Genomic DNA, 15,812 nt, shown 5'->3' with positions numbered 1-15,812 from the left:
CGCCCACATCCGTGGAGGGGTCCTTCTCCCCCATGGCCCGCCTCTCGTGCTGTTCACAGAATTGCCTAACTCTAATGCAGGATAACGGGCCCCAATATTTGCTTGCTCTCATTTTCTCCGCCTCCCTCATCTCATCTCCTGTTAGGAAGATTGTTATTCTTATTTACCTATTTCCCTCCCCAACCACCAAAGTACAGATTCCGACACCGGCGTCTCCGCTGGACGCCCCGGGGCGGGGCCCACCTGGCGCCGCGGGGCGGGCCGTGCGAGCGGCGCGCGCAATAAAGCAGAGCGCGCTGCGGCTCGCACATGCGTTGCGGAGAGTGGAGGTGAGGTTCTGTATTGGCTGGTGTTTGCCGGAGGGCACGCATTGTGGACTCGGTCACGCGTGACATGTGTGCCCGGGGCTGCAGCGGGGGCGGGCACGCCGTGGCGGGGACGGTGTCAGGACCTTCGTAAGCACCCGCGCCTCGAGGCGATTCCTGAGTGTTCCCTTCGGGGCGGCAGTGGCTCGGTCGGAGAGGGTGATGGCTCCCTGGGGGCGCTCAGGGGGTGGAGGAGGAGTCCTGCTGCCGAAGCGAAGGCGGACCCCCGGGGCTGGCCCTCCTTTGCGCCGCAGTCTGGCTGCGCCGTGTCTGCTGCCCACGTTTCAGGGCTCCGCCATCTTGTCAATTTCTGGGGGGAATTTGCGGGGTGGGGAGAGGTGGGGCGGGTAGGCTTATGACATAGTCTTTCTGCCTGAGGTTTTCCACTCCAGTGTTAGCTTACACGTGCTTTCCTTAGGAAATCGTTCTTATGTATTCTGATTTCATGTGGCTGGCGTGTCTGTGCGATGTAGAACAGAGGCCGCGTGGGAGGTAGAGACAGGACCTCGAGGGTTGCCACGGAAGAAGTGGGAGTGGGATCTCTTAAGTGAATTACTGGGTTGTGTCAGAACCAGAGGAGAGTAGTTGTCGGACAAAGTAAATGGGGCCTTCGTTCACTTTCAGGAATCATTCTGACACAGTCATTTAAATATCAGTTTTGTGCTTGCTCAGAACATCAGAGTTTTGTTAAGCGTTAGTTCTGGGCTAATGGGACTTTATGGATAGCGTTTTCCCGACTCCCGAGCAATACCACACCTCCTTCAAGGAGATCCAGCCCAGGAATAGCTAGCCGATTTTCTATTTCCCCACCACGACCCAGCAAGAATCTCCTCCAGCTTTGTTTCTCCTTTTAGAAAACAGTTAATTTTATCCTAACTGTTGCCTTGTCACAAGTGGAAGGCAGTTTCTCATCCATTCATTACTCTTTTGCCATTGTCCCATATATTGCCTTTTCGTTGTTATAATCCCCAAACATACAGGGAAATAGACGCTTAACAGGACGTTTCGCCATGTTTGCTTTTTGTGTACTTCATGTTTTGGAAATAAATTTCTTAAATCATCCAAAATAATTAACACAGTGTCTCTAAAATAGCAGTTTTTCTATTTAATGGCTATGTTGTCATCATCCTCGATGAGATTGATTCTTTAAGGAGGCCATCTCCCATCTGCTCTGTGGTCATAGTTCCTGTCATTTCCAAAATGTCTTTCACTGTTTTGTTCAAAACTGGTTGCGTTTTAAGGCTCTCTGGTGACTGCTTCTGCTGCTTGTGCTTCAGGTTTCACTTTTCCTCCTTATACACCGCCCCCCACCCCTGGACAGTTTCTTCCAAGGGATTTGCATCTTAGTGGTCACTGTTCAGGGTCAGCAGCCGGTAGAGTCAATGCTGGAAATCTGCAAAACTGGGCAAGGGGAGTAGTCAGCAGGTTCTCTCTACGTGATGGGTTTAGGACAGTCTTCTGTGGACCTGTGACACTGGGGAGGTGAGTGCATCTTGGTGTCACACAGGGAAGGCTGTGGGCATTTGTACCCCGTGATGGATTTGTGTTTTCTAGTCTCTAGGCACTGTTAGCTTGCTTGGCTTCTGTCCCTGAAGGTGAGTGGCCCTGGGACCTGGTTGCAGAGGGACCCAGGCTCTCATGATGTCCAGCACTGGGCTCCGATTACCCCCTGAGGACACAGTGCCCCCAGGACCTTTGACACCTGGGGATCTGAGGGGCCTTGATTTTGATGTTCTCTGGATTCCCCCCCCACCCCCACCCCAAGACTTTCCTCCCCCACCCTCACCAAGTCCTTCCTGTGTTACAGGTGTGTCTTCAAGCTGAGAGGCCACCCACCCCACCTTGGTAAGAACCCTTGCTCCCAGTACCTGACCCATCCAGATCTAAACTATCTCACCCTCATTTGGGGTAACTTTGCATCAAACCTCTCTGGGACCTAATTTATCTGCCAGCAATCATGCAAAGCCCAACTGTCCTGTTCTTGGGCTTAGAGATGTTAGTCAAGTGATTGCTCTCCTGAGCCTCAGTTTCTGTGTCTGTAGAGTGGGTACAATCCACCAGGAGCAGATGGGCCCCAGTCCTCTGACCAGTTGGGTGGGGGATAGTGATGCCTCCTGCCTTCAAAGGTAAGGTTTGAATATGACAAGGAATATGGACTGCAGAAGGGGAAGATGTATAGTCTGTCCATGGTATCCATGGGGATTGATTCCAGGGCCCCACAGATGGGGAGGGCCCAATGTAAGTTTTTGGATTTCAGGGGAAAAGGCTAATCCAAAGTCTAATTTTCAGACTCAGCAGAAAAGAAGCAGAAAGGCTGGAAGCACTATCATTGTCACATTGTAGGGTGGTGGTGGTGGAATTTGTAGACAATGTACCTTCCAGCAGAGTTTAGGCAGCTTCCCATGAATCATGCCTATGTAAACTGATACAGTTATCAAGTTTACCCTCAATTTATACAATAGCCACTGTCAAAGGACATGGTTTATCTGGAGACTGTCTCACAAAATGTTTCAAGTTTTGGAGAGTGTTTCACAATTGTTTCAACAGCTAAATCATCAAGTAGGCATGGGTATGTGTGTTACCTGAAAAGAAACAACTGTTCCCAGTTCTAAGGAGGGTTTTTTCCCCCACCTCTATTCAATGAAATCTGGGCCTAAATTTGTATTCCCACTAATAAGGTTGACTTGAGATTGATGGACATAGATTACTTTCTAAATACATACTATGTAGAACTGAAAGTGTAGTCTCTGGGAAGGTTTAGATTCTTGCTGACAAGTACCTGAGGGGGTGAGAAGCTGTGTTCTCTGAAGGGTTAGCTCAGAATGGGGTGCATCGGAGCATCTTTTTGGAAGGGCTCTTCTCTTCATCCAAAGTGTTGTGGGCCAAGAGGGAATTTCTGGGAAGTGTGGAGTTGGAAGGATGCTACTTGGGCGGGATATGTGAAGGGGCTGAGAAGAGGAATCCCTAAGGGATGTGTAACATCTGTAGATTTCCGAGGCAGCAGAACTGGCAAGATGGAAGCGTTTTATTCTGCATCGGCCAGTCTGAGGACGGTGGGATTGGGGTGTGGGGTTTGAGGGCACTGGGACCCCCATGATGTCCAGCACTGGGCTCTGATCTCTACTGAGGACACGGTGCACCCCGGGACCTTTGACACCCGGGGGTCTGAGTGGGGGATCCCACCTCCAGATGGAGGAGGGGGCGTGGTTGCTCCACATGCCACCAACCTCCAGCTCCCCCACCCCTTCCTGCCTGCAGGTGGTTCCTCCAGAAGTTGAACAGCCTGGCCACCCCTCGGTAAGAACAGAAGAGACTCCCCTTGTTATTAATACTGTAATAATCATAATCCAATTTACAATAGCATCAATTTGTTAATCAAATGTATAGATTATGGTAATAATAAAGATAGATGCTGAGCACTTAGTCTGAGCTAGGCCGCATTTCTAAGCCCTAGAGTTGTGAAGTCGCTCAGTCGTGTCCAACTCTTTATGACCCCATGTACTGTAGCCTACCAGGCTCCTCCGTCTATGGAATTTTCCAGGCAAGAGTACTGGAGTGGATTGTCATTTCCTTATCCCCCCAGTGACCTCATGATTTGAAATAGGTACAGTTTTTGTCACTATTTCACAGCTGAGGCGGAAGCACATAGAGGTTGCGATTTGCCCATCCTTGGCTCCTTCTGGCCAGGAGGGGGCTTATTTCTGCAGCCCCCATGTTCAGGGGGACCAGTGTGGTGGGAGCTTTCTCTGTCACCCCTCTTCCCTACAGTTGAGGATACAGGACCAAGGGGTGGATTTTGATTCCTAGTTTTGCCATTTTGACAGGGCGCCTTCATGATTTGTCTGCACAAATAGGGCTGGGGCGGGGTGGGTGTGTGTGTGTGTGTTTGCTGTGGGCCTGTCTCCCATGAGGTCCCAGGCCCCATCCTGCCTGGGCTTGTAGCTAATGCCTCAGCCAGTCCTGCTGGGGATTGAGGAGGTGGCAGAGCTGGGGGTCCTCGAACAATCAGCCTTTGCAAGCCACCCCTGAAAGTACTGCATGCTCCCTGAATTCCTGTGGCATCTGCTGCAAAGATGGAGGGGTGGTGGAAAGAGGAAGTGGATGCAAGAAGGGCTGGGGTGAGGAACAGGTGAGCCTGTAGGGGTGGGGGGTGGTTTGCAGAGAGATGTGCTCAATTGGTGCCCGAAGGGGCCATGCGAGGGACCCCCATGATGTCCAGCACTGGGCTCTGATCTTCTATGCAGATGTGGTGCTCCGCCGGGACCTTTGACACCCGGGGGCCTGAGGGGTCCTGGGCTCTGGGCAGAGGTGGCTGGGGGTCGTATTTGCTGCACCCCACCAACCTCCTCTTCCCCACCCCCACACCTTCCCATCTGCAGGCAGTTCCTCCAGGAGTCCAGCCGCTCCTTCAGCCCTCCCGGTAAGAACAAGTTCTTAGTGGGTTGGCCAATGCCGTAATCGTGTCGAACTTATCCGATGTAGAGATGGTGGTGGTGGTGGTATCCGTACAGGCAGATCCTGAGCACTAAACTATGAACCAGGCACAGTGCTAGGCACTAAAGGCATTTAATCTTCACAGTAACCTCATGATGGGGGCATGGTGGATGGTGTAAGGTATAAGGGGAACCACTTGGCGTGTGCGGAGACATCCGGTATCCGGGCTCCTGAAGGGCCGTGCTTGGGGCCCCCGTGATGTCCAGCACTGGGCTCTGATCTCCCGTGAGGACACGGTGCCCCCCCCCCCAGGACCTTTGACACCTGGGGGTCTGAGGGGCTCCCCCTCTGCGGAAGGGTTGGGGGTGGGTGACTGTTTCCCTGCCCAACGCCCCTCCATACCCTTCCCGCAGCTCCGGTGGCCCCCCGCCTGGAGCAGCCATGGCGGGGCGGGGCGACCGCTACTACACGTACACGGAGCTCCTGGCCATCGCGCGGCGCTTCCGGCAGAACCCCAACGAGCTCATGATCAGCTGGATCCTTCGGGTGTATGACCAGGGCGGCCAGGCCCTGTCCCTGAATTCCGGGGAGCTGGCCCTGCTGGGCGACCTGACCGGCGACGCCGTCTTCAACTACCGCTGCAAGACCCTGCGGGGCGACTGCAAGACGTTACTGGCCTGGCTGCTGCTGGCCTGGCGCCAGCGCTGGGAGTCCTTCCTGCACTTCGAGGCCACCGAGCTGCCCTTCCGGCCCTGGACCACCATGGAGGAGGGCATCCAGCTGGTACGCGAGCTGGGCATGCTCGACTGGATCTACCGCGAGCCGCCGCTCCCCGAGCCTGCCCAGCTGGCCCTGGAGGACCTGCCCTTCACGCAGGGCCTGCAGCGGCGCCTGCTGACAGCCGCGCCCTCCGAGCTGCGGCTCTCACTGGTCAGCCTGCTGGTCAAGGGCATGACGGTGCTGGAGGCGGTGATGGAGATCCAGACCATTGCCGACGTGGGCCTGCTCTGGCGCCAGAGCCAGCCGGGCCGCGCCAAGCTCATGCTGGGGCCAAACCCCACACGCAAGGACCTCATGGGCTGGCTGCTGAGCCACGGCGTGCCCAAGGAGCGGGTGGACAAGCAGCCCACCAAGGTCCTCCTGGAGCTGTACATCAAGGAGGCCAAGCGCAGCCGCGGCCACGCCCCCTGCGGGCTGGGGGACGAGCAGCCCCCGCCTCCCCCGTACTCCGACCAGGCCTGCGGGGAGGAGCCACCAGTGCGCCAGGAGTACGTGCCCCCCATCATCAGGTAGGGGAGACGTTGGCCAGCGTGTCCAAGGAATCCCAAAGATGGGTGATGTCCGTGCCCGCGGCCACCTGTGGGCATCACCGGCCGCTGCTGGTGGAAAACAGGCGGCTGGCTGGCTCTTGGCAGCTGCTGCAGGATGCAGGGAGAGAGTCTGTTACATTTCCAGTCTGTTACACTTTAGCCCGATGGGCATGGTGGGGTTGGTGCGCCTTCCGCCCCCACTGCTCTGCCACACGGCCCCCCCAATCCCCCAGGCACTACAGGCCAAGTGGGAGACCCCGCCGCCCACACCATGAAAGCACTTTGAAGTTTGTACCCGTTTTCTTAAGGTTGTTTTTTTGTTTGTTTTTTTTTAATGCAATATTTTTTTTTACTCTGTGATCTTTAGCAGACAACACTTGTTTTTTAGCGGTGCTCGTTTCCCCCTTTGTGAAGGATTGTCTCTTAAAGACTTTTTTTTCTTCTCCTGCAATGCTTTTCTCTTAAAATGGAATTTTTGCCTGCGAAGGGGATGGCCTGCCCCTTCCTTTTTGTCCAGCTGCGTGTGTGGCTGGAGGGTCTGTCACCGCCGGTTGAGGGGCACTGCGGCCAAGAATCCCAGTTTTGTGAGGATGGACAGCCCCAGCAGGTGGTACCACGCATCCATTAAAAAAAAACAAAACAAAACCCGTGTGTCACTCCCGGTGAGCTGTGGTGTTTGGGTGCAGGGGTGAAGCTGGAGCCAGAACCTTCCCCTAGTGAGGCTAGGGGTCGGTTGCATGGTCTCCATGACCGACCGCCTGCACCGCCCCCCCCCCCCCCCCCCACTCTGTCTGCAGAGAGGGGAGCACTGGGCTCTTAGTAGGCCGTGGGAGCTGCTCCCAGCAACAGGGTTAGGTGAATCAGCTAGAACTTTGCTTGGGTCTTCTGTGGCTCTATGGGGCTTCCCTGGTGGCTCAGTGGTAAAGAATCTCCCTGCCAATAAAGGAGACACGGGTTACATCCCTGGGTCAGAAAGATCCCACAGGAGGAAGAAATGGCAACCTGATCCAGTATTCTTACCTGGGAAATCCATGGACAGCGGAGCCTGGCGGACTACAGTCCATGGGATTGGACACGACTGAGCATGCTCACACATGGATCCATAAGCAATAGACTTATGTTCCTGTACCCCCTCAACCCCCCCAAGACCATGAAGTGCAGAGAGCATTCCTAACCCTTCCCTGAGGCCCTGTGACTGTCCCAGAACTCCAGGGCCGATGGGGGCCTGCATTCTCATGACCCAGGCAACCTGGGGGGCCCGGATCCCCTGCCCCACGATGCTGGGTGGTGGGTAGTGCCAGGGAGGGTGTACTGGTGGCCCCACTTGGGGCAGGAGGAGCATTTTCCTGTCTTGTCTAGCCGTGAGGACCCAGCTGTTAACCTCGGCCCTTTTTCTGCCATGCCTGGGGAGGTCTGGGTCTGCACACCAGGCCCCACCCCTGGTGCTCCAGCTCTGCCCCGTCTAATAGGCACCAAGTGGCATCAGAGTGCCTGCCGCACACCAGGCTACTCGTCCAGTCAGATGGGGTGTCAACACGATGCAGACATCATCGCTGGTGCCCCAGACTGCTGCTTGGTGTGTGGGGAGGACAGAGCCTCCTGGGTTGAGGGGTGACACGAAGCCCCACAAGAGCAGACCTGGCATCACCCAGTCTATGACAAGCACCCATGAGCCTGCTGTTTATTAGGTGTGTGGTAGCTTCCCTTAGTTCAGTGCCCGCCTGCAAATGATCTGTACCTTCCAGGTACAAATGGGACCTCAAGGCAGCCACTGGCTACCATACCCAGCAGTGCTCAGGTGCGGTCCCTCCCCCTTCAGATCATCATTGTAGCCCTTGCTTTGCTAGGCGGCCCTCCGGCAATGTTACAGGCCCCACCAGCTCTGCTGGTTCCCAGGAGGTTAATTTCAGGGGCCTGGGAGTTTTTGCATCAAAGGATGTGGGGCTCAGTTCAGTCTCCAGGCGTGGGACCTTCAGCTCTCCAGGCTTCCCTGTCTGTCACCAACTCCCGGAGCTTGCTCAAACTCATGTCCATGGAGTCGGTGATGCCACCCAACCATCACAGGTGGGGGCAGAGACCAGTTAACCCAGAGTCATGGCCTCCGGACCAGTCCCAGCAGGCTGGCAGTGGGCCCAGGCTTTGGGCCCAGGCTTTGAATCAGCGCTCCCCACAGTGGGGGCCTTCCCCCAGAGCACAGGTGATGACACCTAGAAACGGGTTTCCACACGCACACCCGCTGCTCTGAGGCATGTACAGAAACCTGCACATAAACACCCATACAGGTATTACCCACAGAAGCACAGGACCACAGAAGTCTGCACATGAGCGTCAAGTATGTATATACACAAGCACTACATGATTCATGCAGGAGCGCACGCATGGACAGCCGTCCGCGTGCACCTGCACACAGACCCATGCACCCTTCAGCCCACCCTCATCCACAGGGCCACGTGTGGCTTCCAGGCCTGGGAGCCCGCCCCCGCATTCCCCCAGCGCGCACAGTAAGTCACAGAAGCCAGAGGAGCTGGTGAGCAGATGTGTTGGGATCCAGGTTCAGTTGTGGGGGAAGGGGTGCCCGGTTTCCTGGCTCACACGGGGCCCCCCCAGGCCCGCAAGCAGCCAGGTCTCCAGGCCAGCAGGCCCAGCCCCATGCTGAGGGCCGCCAGCACGGCCACAGCCCCAGCCAACAGGGGCACCACGGTGGCTGCGGGGAGAACACGGGGGTGTGAGTCTCGAGACCGGCGCCCCCCACTCCCACCCCAGCGCCGAGGGCCGTCACCTGCGGGGGTGGCGGGCTCGTGGGAGCCGTGGCAGGGGATCCCGTGAGCCGGAGGCCGGGCGGGGGCCGTCAGCTGGCGGAATCGGCTTAGTGGGCAGGGGGCTGGGCACCCGGGGAGGCGGAGAGTCAAGGGCAGGCCAGCAGAGTCGTTGCGGTAGAAGAGGGAGACGGTGACGTTCCTGGAGGGAGAGAGGAGGCGCCTTGGTCCCTCCTCGCCTTCCCTGCCGCTGACTTTGAATCTGGAGAAGAGCGACTGGATGGAGCACTGCGCTTCTGACTCCGATCCCTGCCAATACCGCCCCTGTAAATTCCTCCTCCAGGCCGGTGCCTGGGTCACGCCGCGTACCGGGGTCTCCATCCCTCCTACGCTGGAGCGTCCTGGCCCCGCCCACTTCCGGGTACCGCCCCCTCCTCACCCTGGGTGGTCGCCGTCTGCGTCGTCGCGGTCCGCGTCGGCCAAGCGCCGCCGGAACTCAAAGCCGAGGCAGGCGGCGTAAGGCGGTGTGTGCCCGTCGTACAGACCCAGGGCCCCCTGGAGGGCCAGGAGAGTGCTGTCGTGCTGCGGGTGGATCCAGGGCTGAGTCGGGGCTCCTCCAGATGGCCCTCAGACCCCTTAGAACAAATAACCACACCCCCCCCACCCCAAGCCTCCTCACCCTGGAGGCAGCCCCACCAATTACAGGTGGTCATTTAATAAATATGACTGGAGAGCTCAGCCAAAAAGCCTGTCCTTCCAGAAGAACTGAATTATTTCCCATCATCACCTCCCTCCTTCCAGATTCCATACCTCTGGTGATATGACCTGAGAGTATAGTTTGGAGATATGTGTTACTCAAGGTATGAGGCTGAGGTTCCACCGGGACCATGAGTCCCCCCTCACCCAAATCCCACCCCCTCCCCATCCCTGTGCCCACGTGGCACTGCCTCCGTTTCCGAAGACTTACAGCGGAATACATAACCATCTTGAGTGGCAGCCCCAAGCGCTGCACCCGGGAGAAGTTAGCCAGGATGGCATCTAGCAGGATTCCTGACAGGGCAAGACAGAGTGTTAAGAACCCTCCAAAGGAAGCCGCCTGGGCCTCCCAGCCGCCCAGCCCCACATCTCACCCCCACTGAGCTGGGCCTTCTCCGCTGCCTGGGGTGGTCCCACGTGAGCTCCGATATCCAGAGCCGAGATCTGAGCTAGTGTCTGCAGGACATCTGGGGAGGCCCAGGATGGGAGGGAAAGACCATGGGCTTGCTGAGGAGAGAGGCAGGGAACAGAGTGACCGCGATGTCCAGAGCTCTTCTTGCTCCCCTCAGACCCACTGGCGATGCCCCCATCAGCTGCAATTCACTCTTCCAAGCCTTCTCTGACTGGTGCCCTCATAGGCAAGGTCTGGTCAGGAAATTAGGGTGTGGCTAATGTGCTAAGTTGCTTCAGTCATGTCCAACTCTTTGCGACCCTGTGGACCCTGTAGCCCACCAGACTTCTCTGTCAATGGGATTCTCTAGGCAAGAATACTGTAAGGGGTTGCCATGCCCTCTTCCAGGGGATCTTCCCAACCCAGGGATCAAACCCACATCTCTTACCTCTACCTGCATTGGCAGGCAGGTTCTTTACCACTAGCGCCACCTGGGATGTCCTTGGTGTGGGTAATAGCAATTATTAATTAAACATGGTAATGACCATTATTCCAGAAGCCCTTATCGGAAACCCTTGGGGCCAGAGCTGTTTCAGAATTCAGACATTTGGGGGGACTTCCCTGGTGGCCCAAGACTTCCCTGGTGGCTAAGACTCCATGCTCCCACTGCAGGGGGCCCAAGTTCAATCCCTGATCAGAGAACTAGATTCCATATGCCACAACTAAGACTTGGTGCAACCAAATAATTGATTAAATAAAAAATAATAATAATTCAGACATTTGGAATTTCAGAAAGTTCTGGTGGTGAGGGTACTATTAATATATACCTCCTAACTCTCTGGTCAAGGCTATGGTTTTTCCAGTGGTCATGTATGGATGTGAGAGTTGGACTGTGAGGAAAGCTGAGCGCCGAAAAATTGATGCTTTTGAACTATGGTGTTAGGGAAGACTCTTGAGAGTCCCTTGGACTACAAGGAGATCCAACCAGTCCATCCTAAAGGAGATCAGTTCTGGGTGTTCATTGGAAGGAGTGATGCTGAAGCTGAAACTCCAGTACTTTGGCCACCTCATGCGAAGAGTTGACTCACTGGAAAAGACCCTGACCCTGGGAGGGCTTGGGGGCAGGAGGAGAAGGGGGCGACAGAGGATGAGATGGCTGGATGGCATCACCGACTCGATGGGCATGAATTTGAGTAAACTCTGGGAGTTGGTGATGGACAGGGAGGCCTGGCGTGCTGCGGTTCATGGGGTCGCAGAGAGTCGGACACGACTGAGCGACTGAACTGAACTGAACACATCCAGTGGGGGCTGGGGCAGCTGCCTTAGACACACACGTTGCTCTTCCCACCAGGCAATTAGGAACATTCCCATTAAGTGGGTAAGCATGGACTGCCAGCCTCAGGCCGCTTCAGGTCAGCGCCTGGGACCCAAGCTTTGCCTTCCAGTGCTTTTCCGATTACGAAACTGGAGGATTTGAACGGCAAACACGTAGACCGAAAATGCCTCACCATGTGCCAGGCGCTATTTTAAGCGCATCGCGTGAATTAACCCCTTTTGATCCAAACAGCAACCCAAGTTGATAGGAGTGTCGCCATTGTCGTTGTGATGGGGAAACTGAGGCACTAAAGGTTAAGTGACTTGCCTGAGGGAACACAAGTAGTGAGCGGCAACGCTGGGATTGGAACCCAGGGTCCTTAACGACTTGGCCGGCTGGGAGTATGGGTCAGGGGCCCACCTGGCAAATCAGAGTGTCCAGGACCTTCCACGCCTTGCGCAGCGGCTCCCCGACCAGCGACAGCCCCGTGAAGTTCTCCAGGCGAGTCAAGAAGTCCTGCAAGAACCGAACCGGGATGGGTGAGCCTGGCAAATGTCAGCGCCCCTAGGGTCCAGCCACCTCCGGCCGACCCCGCCGGCCCCGCCCCTCGCCCCGCCCCTCGCCCCGCCCCCTCAGCCTGCCCGCACCGCCCTGTACTGTGGGTCCCGCCACATCCACTGGCCCCGCCCCACCCCGGTCGGCCCCGCCCCCTTCGGCCTGCCGGCCCCGCCCTGTCCTGTGGGTCCCTCCCCATACTGCCGCATCTGGCCCGCCCAGCTCACCGTCCAGCCCTCCAGGGCGGTCTGGTACTCAGCGGCCTCCGTGGCCTCCCTCAGCAGCTCACGGTATCGGGGACAGCTGCGCGTAGGGAACCTCAGCAGCTGGAGGAGACTGAGGCTCAGAGGGGACAAAAGTGTGTCTGGGGCCCGACTGCAGGCAGGGAAGTGGGGCTGGGGGGGTCCTGTCTCCGGTGCACGGTTTCTCCCCGATATGGCTGAGCAGAGCGGGGTGGGCGGCTCACCCCATCAGGCAACTCAGCCCCAGGGAAGGCATCCTTGCTCCGGTTCCGGGAGGCCCCCAGCCCCCAGCCCCGTCGGGTCCCAGCCTGGTCTCTGAGCCGCCGGCCCTCTCCATCCCTCCCGCCCCCAGGCCCCGTCCAGCCCCTGACCTTGTCCTCAGTGACCGGCACAGTGTGCACAGGGATGGGCCTCCAGGCAGCCTCGGAGCGCCCTGGGGCGGCCTCAGGGAAGAGCCCCGCCAGGTTGGCCTGAGCACTCTCCAGTGTCCGGTCAAAGTCTGTGCTGCGAATGTACACCTGGATGGGGGGTGGGGAGAGGACAGGCCAGAGAGCTGTTGTCGGGGTCAGAGGTCAACTACAGCAGCAAACCAAAAGCTTCAGATTCAGCTCAGGGTCGAAGGTCAGGTGTTAGGGGTCAAAACTCAGGGCAGGTTCAAGGACCTGGCCTTCAACATTAGAAGTTGGTGTCAAGGGTCAGAGGTCAATGTCAAGAGCAGTTGTGTTGGGGTGGGAAGTTGGATGGACACTGAGGATTAAGGGGATCAGTTAAGCCAATGAAAGTCTGAAAGGAAGATCAGAGTCGCTGGAGGTAGAAAATTAGAGGTCAAGAGGAGGAGGGCAGGTTGGAGGTCATGAGATCAGGTCAGCAGGAATGATCCTATGGTCATCTGTCAGGAGACAAAGGAAGATAGAGGAAAGTCAGATTTGATGAAGGGTAGAGGTCAAAGGTTGGAGTCAGAGGGCCGGTAGAATCAATGAGGGACAAAGACAGAATCAATCAAGTTTCCAAGTCAGAGGGTCTAGATGGGGTCAGTGAGAGTCAGAACACAGAGGTGGAGACCAGAAAATAAAAGTCAGAGTTGATGGAGGTCAGAGGTCAAGATGTGACTCAGGTTGAGATGGAGTCAGGGGTCAGTGTGGGTAAGTTGATGGTTCATGGGTCAGAGATCAGACCTAAGGTGCAGGTCAGGTGGATGGGGGTCAAGGGCCAGAGATGGAGGCCCAGGGAGGCGCTGGAGTCAGTGGGGATCAGAGGTGAGAGGTCACGAGGTAGGATGAAGCTCAGCACGGCCGTACCTCTTCCCGCCGGTACTCGGGGCTCAGAAAGTCCTCGTAGCGGCTCCTCAGGAAGCGGCCCAGCTCCAGCTGCTGGCGGACCCCCTCCTGGGGACAGAGCCGGCTCAGCGGACCCCTCCCTGCCCCCGCCCCACCCCTTGCTCCATCCCCAGTGTCTCACCTCGGTCAGCTGGCCCAGGCCACGTGGCCACAGGGTGGATGCAACCTCCTTGTGCGGGTCAGTGGGGTAGGAGGCCAGCGGGGCCCGGTCGCCATGGCGGAACACCTGGGGAGGGGACCAGGTCAGGGCCGGCCTGGGGGACGTGAGGGGCTGGGCCGGGACAGGGGGCACCTCACCACCGCCACGAAGACCAGGGGTCCTTCCGTCAGGGCTGGGGGCAGCAGCAGCAGCAGCAGGAGAGGTCCGGCGGGGTGGCCCCGAAACCCTGGCCCGGCCATCTCCACACAGCCAGACGCTGAGCTCAGCGCACTGTCTGCGCCGCAGCCCCACCTGCTCATTACCCCCGCCCCAGCACCCCCCCCAACCAGAAGAGCAGGTCCCAGCATGCCTCCCCCTGGATCCAGAACCCCCAATCCCCAGGGCCTCTGTCAGCCATGGATTCACTGGGGATGCATCCGTTTAATCTTTCCCGCAACCCCAGGAGTTGTTGATCTGATTGCCTCCGTCTCCATGGTGCGGATGGGAAAACTGAGGCACCGCCAGGGTAGGCAGTCTGCCTGAGGGAACACAGCTAGTGAGTGGCAGAGCTGGGGTCTGAGCCTAGTGCCCTGAGAGTGGGTGCAGAGTGAGGGAGACCCCCACCCGTGCCCCACATTCTGGACCCTGCCCTCTCCTCCCTCCCCGCTATGCCTGCCATGTCTGTTCTTTGAGGTTCTCTTGAACTTCTTGGTGATTTCATCTTCTTTCAGTGCCACTGACAGCTGGCCAAAGCCAACAAGCCCAGAGGCTGAACACCCGTACCCTAGAGCTGGGACAGGTTGGGTTCAAACCCCAGCTTTGCCACATAAAAAGCTGTGTGATTTGGGGCAGGTTACTGAACCTTGTCTGTGCCTTTGTTTTCTCATTTATAAAATGGGGACAAACACGGTCTGTACCTCAGAGAGGTTTTTTGAGAATTGACAAGTTCTAATAGATTGGGAGCCCCAGTAGCTCACTGGTAATATGCCTTCCAATGCAGGAAATGTAGGAGATGCAGGTTTGATCTCTGGGTTGGGAAGATTTCCCCCAAGGAAGAAATGGCAACCCACTCCAGTATTCTTGCCTGAAAACTCCCATGGACAGAGGAGCCTGGCGGGCTACTGTCCATGGGGGTCGCAAAAAGTTAGACACAACTAAGCCACTGAGCATGCAATGCAATGCAATATATTCGGCACTTACTCCAAGGGTGTGCAGAGTAACTGCTCAATAGTGTCAGTTATCTATTGCTGTGTAACAGGTCACTCTAAAACATAATGAGGACTTCTCTTGTGGTGCAGTGGATGAGAATCCACCCGTCAATGCAGGGACATGGCTTCCAGCTTCGATCCCTGGTCTGGGAAGATTCCACACGCCGTGGAGCAACTAAGCCTGTGCGCCAAGGAACTAGATCCCCGCACGCCGCAGGTAAAGATCCTGTATACCACAGCTAAGACCTGGCGCAGCCAAATAAATGAATAAAACAAGAGAGACCACAGAGAGCTCCCTGGTCTCTCCCATCACAAGAGGACACATCAAGTAACTGTAAACCAAGAAGCCGGCTCTCACCAGACACCGAATCTGCCAGGACCTTGATCTCTGGAACTCCAGTTTCCAGAACTAGGAGAAAGAGATTTGTGTTGTTTAGAAGCCACCTCATCTGTGGTATTCTGTCAGAGCGGCCCAAATGGATTAAGACAAGCCCCAACTCAAGATCCTTAACATAATCATTGCTGCGAAGTCCCTTAAGCCATGTGAGGGAAATACAAGGTTCTGGGGCTTGGGGTGTGGGCAGTTTGGGGTTATGACTCAGCCCACCACACAAGTAAATAAGGGGCAGCCCACCCCACCCCTCTGCCCACTTTCTGCCCTTCTCCTTCTCCTTCCGGTTCCGTGCCTTTAAGGAGACCTTCTGTCTTCAGCACCATCCTGGCCCCTCTGCTCTCTGGATCCCCTTTGCGGTCAGCCAGTGAGGGGAGCAGGAACTCCGAGGATGGTGCTGGCTGTAGCATAGCTTTCCTAGGGGAGGACCCTGTCCCTTGAGGGTCTGGTGACATGGTTCTCACCACTTGATGCCTATGTGTGTGTGTGCTAAATCGCTTCAGTCGTGTCCAGCTCTTTGCAACCCTAGGACTGTAGCCCACCAGGCTCCTCTGTCCATGGAGATTCTCCAGGCAAGAATAATACTGGAGTGAGTTGCCATGCCCTCCTTCAG

General features: G+C 56.7%; 2 protein-coding genes and 4 non-coding genes across 8 annotated transcripts; 5 read left to right on the top strand and 1 right to left on the bottom strand.

The window, feature by feature from the left end:
- The first annotated feature begins 260 nt into the window (after positions 1-260).
- On the top strand, positions 261-6,754 carry LOC133054700 (Friend virus susceptibility protein 1-like). Of its 3 annotated transcripts, none has more exons than XM_061139951.1 (5): positions 261-329; positions 2,173-2,210; positions 3,624-3,662; positions 4,745-4,785; positions 5,213-6,754. In XM_061139951.1, exon 5 carries the CDS (start codon positions 5,241-5,243, stop codon positions 6,090-6,092), a length of 852 nt encoding a protein of 283 aa, XP_060995934.1. In that variant the 5' UTR covers positions 261-329; positions 2,173-2,210; positions 3,624-3,662; positions 4,745-4,785; positions 5,213-5,240; the 3' UTR covers positions 6,093-6,754. The 3 variants fall into 3 exon arrangements, with proteins under 3 accessions (XP_060995934.1, XP_060995936.1, XP_060995935.1); XM_061139953.1 differs by having other exon boundaries at positions 272-329; positions 5,310-6,754; XM_061139952.1 differs by lacking the exon at positions 261-329 and adding an exon at positions 434-455.
- LOC133055353 (small nucleolar RNA SNORD88) lies at positions 1,996-2,086 on the top strand. The gene has a single exon (XR_009692640.1). It is a non-coding gene; the product is annotated as a small nucleolar RNA SNORD88 (small nucleolar RNA).
- On the top strand, positions 3,451-3,544 carry LOC133055352 (small nucleolar RNA SNORD88). Its single transcript, XR_009692639.1, has one exon. It is a non-coding gene; the product is annotated as a small nucleolar RNA SNORD88 (small nucleolar RNA).
- On the top strand, positions 4,566-4,657 carry LOC133055351 (small nucleolar RNA SNORD88). Its single transcript, XR_009692638.1, has one exon. It is a non-coding gene; the product is annotated as a small nucleolar RNA SNORD88 (small nucleolar RNA).
- LOC133055350 (small nucleolar RNA SNORD88) lies at positions 5,047-5,142 on the top strand. The gene has a single exon (XR_009692637.1). It is a non-coding gene; the product is annotated as a small nucleolar RNA SNORD88 (small nucleolar RNA).
- A 1,370-nt stretch (positions 6,755-8,124) lies between the features above and the next one.
- ACP4 (acid phosphatase 4) lies at positions 8,125-13,860 on the bottom strand. Its single transcript, XM_061139934.1, has 11 exons — positions 13,759-13,860; positions 13,583-13,687; positions 13,423-13,509; positions 12,496-12,642; positions 12,110-12,208; positions 11,748-11,843; positions 9,996-10,128; positions 9,833-9,915; positions 9,305-9,447; positions 8,889-9,067; positions 8,125-8,813 (listed from the first exon to the last, which is right to left on the bottom strand). Exons 1-11 carry the CDS (start codon positions 13,858-13,860, stop codon positions 8,698-8,700), a joined length of 1,290 nt encoding a protein of 429 aa, XP_060995917.1. The 3' UTR covers positions 8,125-8,697.
- Between the last annotated feature and the right edge of the window lie 1,952 nt (positions 13,861-15,812).

The sequence above is a fragment of the Dama dama genome, chromosome 4 (assembly GCF_033118175.1).
Source record: "Dama dama isolate Ldn47 chromosome 4, ASM3311817v1, whole genome shotgun sequence".
In the NCBI taxonomy this organism is placed as follows: domain Eukaryota; kingdom Metazoa; phylum Chordata; class Mammalia; order Artiodactyla; family Cervidae; genus Dama; species Dama dama.
The sequence above is the reverse complement of the archived record's forward strand: the minus strand, read 5'-3'. Positions and strand labels throughout refer to the sequence as shown.